At 48.2% G+C, this 6,000-nt stretch overlaps 1 protein-coding gene across 5 annotated transcripts in view; it reads right to left on the bottom strand.

Annotated features, from left to right (window-relative positions):
* FMNL2 (formin like 2) overlaps nucleotides 1-5,602 on the bottom strand; it is a 332,616-nt gene extending 327,014 nt beyond the window's left edge. For 4 of the 5 annotated variants that reach the window (XM_010802031.3, XM_005202499.5, XM_005202496.5 and 1 more), the window contains exon 1: nucleotides 5,014-5,602. In XM_010802031.3, the coding sequence (XP_010800333.1) occupies nucleotides 5,014-5,130 (117 nt within the window). In that variant the 5' untranslated portion in view covers nucleotides 5,131-5,602. 5 annotated transcript variants of the gene reach the window in all.
* Nucleotides 5,603-6,000: the final 398 nt, after the last annotated feature.

Below are 6,000 nucleotides of genomic sequence, written 5' to 3' on the forward strand. Positions count from 1 at the left end.
CCTGGAGCCAATGCTCTTTGCTAAATGAAAGGCCACACGTGCAAGTAATTCTTATCACTGAAGGGTTTAAGGGCAAACATACCTGCTCCCCTCTGCATTTCATCAGTTTAACGCAGCTGCCAGTCTCCCAATGGAGCCAAGCATTTATAATTCAGAGAAAAGCTTTTGATCAACCCTACCCTAGAAACCCAAATATACCTTCAGTTTTTATTGAGATTATTAGAAAATTATTAGAAATGCACCCTGATCATGATGAAAAGTACCACCGTACACATATATTCCCACTCTGGAAAATAAAACAACTCAGAGGTTACTGCCTGGAAGAGGTCGAAACAACACTCCAACCTCCCCCTTCTCACTCCCCTTTTTCCTCTCAACAGGAGAAAAGCGAGAAAATAAATCAGCATGCCTCTGATGATGGCCTAACTTCACTCCTACCCATCCATCTGTTCCGTGGACTTCACGGCAAAGGCTCTCCATGGAAGTGGTTGAAAAGGAACAACATCTTGCAGAGGGAAATAGACTGAAATGTTAAAACCTGACCTTCCTTGTCCTTTTCACAAGTCCTTACATTTGGAGTGCATGCATCACATTGACAGGCTGTCTCTCCGCTCTGATCTGGGACGTCCAGACTTCCCAAACAAGGCGGTTCAAGTCTGCCTTGAAAGGAAAAACTGAAGAGTACACTTTTGGATCAAATCAATATTTAACTCCATGCCTGAAGACAGAATAGCACAGTGAAGATGCCAAAATGAATGACATCTAAAGAGAAACATTAAGTACACCACACTTGGGTCGCTTCAAAGACGTTTCTGCCAACTTTATAGTTTTGAAACTTGTACTCACCAGATTCAAGATTTTTTTTTTTAAACAGCTTTACTGCTAGTTCCAGGCCTTTCTGTTCTTGTTCTTTCTTACCAGTTGTAAGCCCAAGGAAGCATAATATAATATTAGGGGTGGGTGGGGAGGCCGGGAGTAGAGATACAAATCTGGGTTAAAAATCCTAGACTGGCTATCTAATAACTTAAGTAACTTCAGTCAATTTAAGTAATCTTTGTTCCTCATCTTTAATGTTGCCGATAGCTGGAGTCATTGTGAGGATTCAGTGAGAACATGCAAGCATAGGGCATACTCAGAGTAGGTGTTCAGAAAATGTTCCCATTTCTTCCTAAGTACAGTGACCACATTCAACCTCAGCGCCAAGAAAAAAACTGAAACGGAAACTGACTCAAACTAATCACACATCAAAGTAGTTCCCGGTGTTAAACATAAGATACTACAGCCCTAAGCCACCACTTCCAAATCTGTGTTTTTGAATCTGCTCGCAGAGCAGCCTGACATCTGCTATCACCCAGATATGGCAGCCGGGATGGAGGGTTACAATTTATCTTTTCCTCTGAGACTCAGAAAGGACAGCTCCTAGACACAGGGATTGAGGGGCTTACATTTTAAATGGTAAACAGTGACCTCAAGCCAAAAATCAGTGAACAATATACAGAGCATCTAATGTCCAAAGAGTTATTCTTGGACAATTAATTGTTCACCACACCCAAAAATCACCTTCAGAGCATCATCTCTGAGAATAAAGGTCATGGGAGTATTTGTGTGTGTGTATGTGTGTGTGTGTGTGTGTGTGCATTCCCAACAATTAGACAAAGTTTAACAAATATAATAGTCACTTGGACAATTATAAATGTGTGGGACCCAAAAACACAGCCAATATTACTCATGAAATATGCAAAATATATACAAAATACGTTAAAGGAACAAAGACTGAAGCAGATGACTGCATTTATAATTTATGAAACACTTCCATGGAAGAGTGTAACAGAAACATTGTACACACACAAAGATACATCACCTTATAGCTCTATCTGACGGGTAGGTCCAAGGATGCCAACAGTTAAGTGTATAAAGGAGTCAGTAATCTTTTCCTTTAAATATAAGGTTTATAACTATCATTGTAATAATGATGAACACAGGTTCAGGGAGGGATAAGATTCTTTAGGAGGATTTTAACTCAAGATTTGGATCCAATTTTTACTAGTCATTAACTACAGAAGTTCAGTCACTGAAATCTCTATTCAAAAAATTCCATTTTTTTCCTATTAAAAGAACTTTTTAGGGTCTATCCCTTCACTGATCTTAATTCAGCATTTTTTTTTATATTTCTAGATTGGATTTTTTTTTTTTAAACTTTACAATATTGTATTGGTTCTGCCATATATCGAAATGAATCTGCCACAGGCATACACGTGTTCCCCATCCTGAACCCATCTTTCCATTCATGCCCAGTATTTTTCTAGATATACACAGTTTAGCTTATATGGACTGATGAAGGGGTAGTCATTGAGTAGGTTTTATCTCAAGATTTTTGATAAATAGATGGACGTCTGTTACTCAAATTTTTATTTACCCCTCCTCAGTGCTTTAAATATTCTAGAGCTTGGTGGGGTGAGAGGAATTACTTTTCATATCTGAGGGCTTAATCACTGCTGTAAGCCAAGTTTACAATGAGGTATTTGTATACTTTTCTATACAGTATTACTATCCTGTTTTCCTCCCAGTAACTTACATGATCTTTATCATATAGGAAATAAAACTAGTATCAATAATGCCCAAAGGATTCCCACTGTGTGAGGGCAGAGAATTCCTCCATACACATGCTTTGAACATTACAACCTATAACCTGTCCTTCAAGCTTGATCTCCAGAAGTAAATGGTTTGAGCTGATTTGTTAAGTAATTCATGAAGAAAAAGCACAGTTGAGAGCATCACATGGACACCTTTAGGAAAAAACTGACTACAAGAGAAGTCACCGTAACTCTGTACGTCTATCAGCCCATAAAAAGGATTCCTTTTAACTCCCCGTACAGATTTCTGAAGAGCAGTTGGAGCTGACTAGGGAGAGTTACGTACCACATCCATGGTTCAAGTGCATCCCTAACAAGAGGGCCCCCAAGCTGATACTTTCCCAAAAGCTTTGTCGTAACCCAAAAAAGGTCAGCCTGGTATTTTTTGGTTTTGTTGTTCGTTTGTTTTGAAAGGCATAAAATATTATAAACAGTTAAAGAAAGGAACTGCATCCAGTGCTTGTGTATGACACAGTAAAAGGAGCTACACAGTAACCCCTGCTCCAAAGAGCTTGTGATGTAGAAACATGAATTTCTATATACTAAATTTGCGCCTTCTAGATTTAACAGTAACACAGATCCACCATATTAATGATAGGACATTATTTTCCTAAAGGGTAATTCATACCATGTGTCATTAATCAGCAGGGTAACTCAAAGCTCATGCAAAACATGCTATCCCAGTTGAGAACTTAATTGTATTATTGCTATTATCTGGTTTGCCTGCGTCACTGGCCTTCCCACTTCAAGTGTACATACACACACACCCAGCACACACAACCCACACACGCACACCCACCCAGCACAGCATGGACGGAAATGATCACCCAAGGCTAGGAGGTAAGAACCATGTAGTCTGGTAGGAAGAGGATTTTGAACCAAAAAGGTTTGTCCCTGGAAAGACAGGTCAAGTTTGCACCCAGGCTGCCTTCAAAAGTAATTAAGCCCATGCAGTTCCATTTCAGAGTGTTTCATTCTGCACAACAATGGGAGCAGCTGTGTGAGATCTCAGACCACGGAGTGCAAGACAGGCAGCCTCATCTATCTCGAGACTGCCACGCCGGAGTTTCCAGGTGGTGTGAAAAAGCTCGTGGGCTCTTCTTCCAAAGAGCACAAAGCTAATCTGCCATCCAGAACAGTCCCCATATTAAACCAGTCCTTTTCAAGGGCCTGAAGAAAGGGTTTTTAAACGTCCCAGTGTTCTTCAGACTCTGGTCAATCCCCAAAGTTGGGAGGTTACATGCCCAAACCCCGTATGCAGACGCGAAATTCGACTGCCTTAAGCACAAGTTTCTCTTGCTGCCTACTATTGTAGGATGTACAGGTAACTAGCTAGGAAAAGGCAACTGTACGAATCCAAGTATTAGGAACGCGTCGAATCTATGTTTCCCTCCCAACACCCCTTAAGAGAGGCTGAGACACTAAAAGTCGAAGTCTGGGGACTAACCGCGGTCCAGACGCCGGCTGGGGCGAGGGGGAGACCGCCACACCCTCCTGAGCTCACAGCACTGACAGGCTCAGGCTGGGAGGGGCCCAGAAATTTACACCCAGCAAGGAAAGGCAGAAAGAAGTCTTCAAGTGTCTCAGATTTACAAAGCTGGAAAGCTAGGAGAAGCGGATTCCGGGAGGGAGTCAGATTTAGCGAGGGGAGGGGAGGGATCCCTAGAGTCAGGACAGCTTGCAACACGTCCCCGCAAAACTGCACAGTTTTGTGGTTTGTTTTAACATTTAAGACGAAAACGAACGCGCCGAGGCGAAGCTTCTCTCGCGCCGGTTTCAGATGTCCCCCTCCTCGCTTAGGGACGGGGACGCCGCACTGCCGCGGGTTTCCTTCTCTTTCCCTTTTGGGGGAGCTCCCCTCTGCCAAGCCAGACGTCCGCCTCCAAGTTCGCCTTCGCACACCGCGCCGCCCTCAACCCGCCACATGCGCCCATCAGCCCCGAACCCCGCAGGGCCCCGGCTGGGCGCCCGCTGGATGGTTCTCAAGGACTCGGGCTTTGCGGGGAGTTTTTTTCTTAAACAAAAAGCCTTAGCGGCCAGCCGCCCCCTCCTCCAAGCCCGCGCCACCTTCCCTTCACGCCCACGCCGCACCTCCCCGACACACGCGCTGCGAGGTGCCTCTCCCGCCAGACAATGGGTTCGGGGCCGGCCAGTCAGCCAACCCCCATCCCCGTGCCCCATCCCGGGACCCCAAGAAGGCTTGGAGCGGAGAGATCGGAGGAGGACGGAGAGGAGGCCACAATAAGCGAAGCGGGAGCCTCCCCCTTGGGACCGGGGATTCGCTCCCGGCGCGGGGAGAAGGGGAGAGAGCGGGGGTCAGCTGCACCGCCTGGTCTTGGGCCCCGGGGCCCGGCTCCCGCCGCCGCCGCCGCGCACTCACCAGCACGATGGCAAATCGCTCCTCCAGTTCACCTGGCTCGGGCATCGGCAGCTTCAAAGGCACGTTGTGCGCCCTGAAATCGGTCTGCTGTGAATCCATGCTCCCGGCGTTGCCCATGTTGGCTGCACGCCGGGGCAGGGGGCTACTCCGGGCCCCCTGCGTCCGCGTCGGAAATCAGAACAGCTCCCGGCGGCCGGCTCCCGCCCGCTGGCGCAACCAGCCCGGCTCCCCGCCCTCCGCTGCGCCCCGGCGAGTGTGCAGCGCGCGCCGCTCCCTAGCAGCGCTCCGAGCCGAGCCGCCCCCCGGCCTGCCTCATGCTCCCCGCCGCCCCAGCGCCGCCCCGGCCTCCTTTCCTCGGGAGGGGTCGTCAGGGCGCTGGGCGCCTATCTGCATGTTGCTCCGCTGGCACGCCGCCCCCTGCCAGCGATAGCGGCCAGCGGGCGCGTGGTTGCTCGGACTTGGTCTCCCGCCGGGACAGTGATTGCCACTGACACTTCCAGCTCTACGCCGGCGATCACGACGCTAGCTCGACCAGCACCTAGAGCAGACAAATGCAGCTCCGCGCTCCCGACACAATGCCCCCTCTTGCCCGGCCCCCGGCCCCCGCCCCCGGCCCGGCTCCGCCCACTCGCCCCGCGGACTGCCGGGACCAGTAGTTTCTGCCCAAAGTGTCTGCACGCAGAAACCACGCCCGCTCCGGAGGGCCCGGCTGGGTTAGGGCCGCTTGCAGGAAAGGCAATCTGAGAACCTTCGGCCAAGCATCACTTTTGACCCCCACCCCCACGCCACTCCAACGGAAGAGATACTAATCGTCTACATCGATTAGTAGGCATTCAGGCACATTTGGCAAGTGAATGAATTAACCAATCAGTCAATGATTGAATGCACGCATTTCTGATTTAAATTTCAGGAGCTGTTCAACAGGAGACCTCATGGGTATTTGGCAACTTCCTACGTCATAAACTGGGATGTGGGTCCATGGGTGTT

Source organism: Bos taurus, chromosome 2, assembly GCF_002263795.3.
Source record: "Bos taurus isolate L1 Dominette 01449 registration number 42190680 breed Hereford chromosome 2, ARS-UCD2.0, whole genome shotgun sequence".
Lineage (NCBI taxonomy): Eukaryota > Metazoa > Chordata > Mammalia > Artiodactyla > Bovidae > Bos > Bos taurus.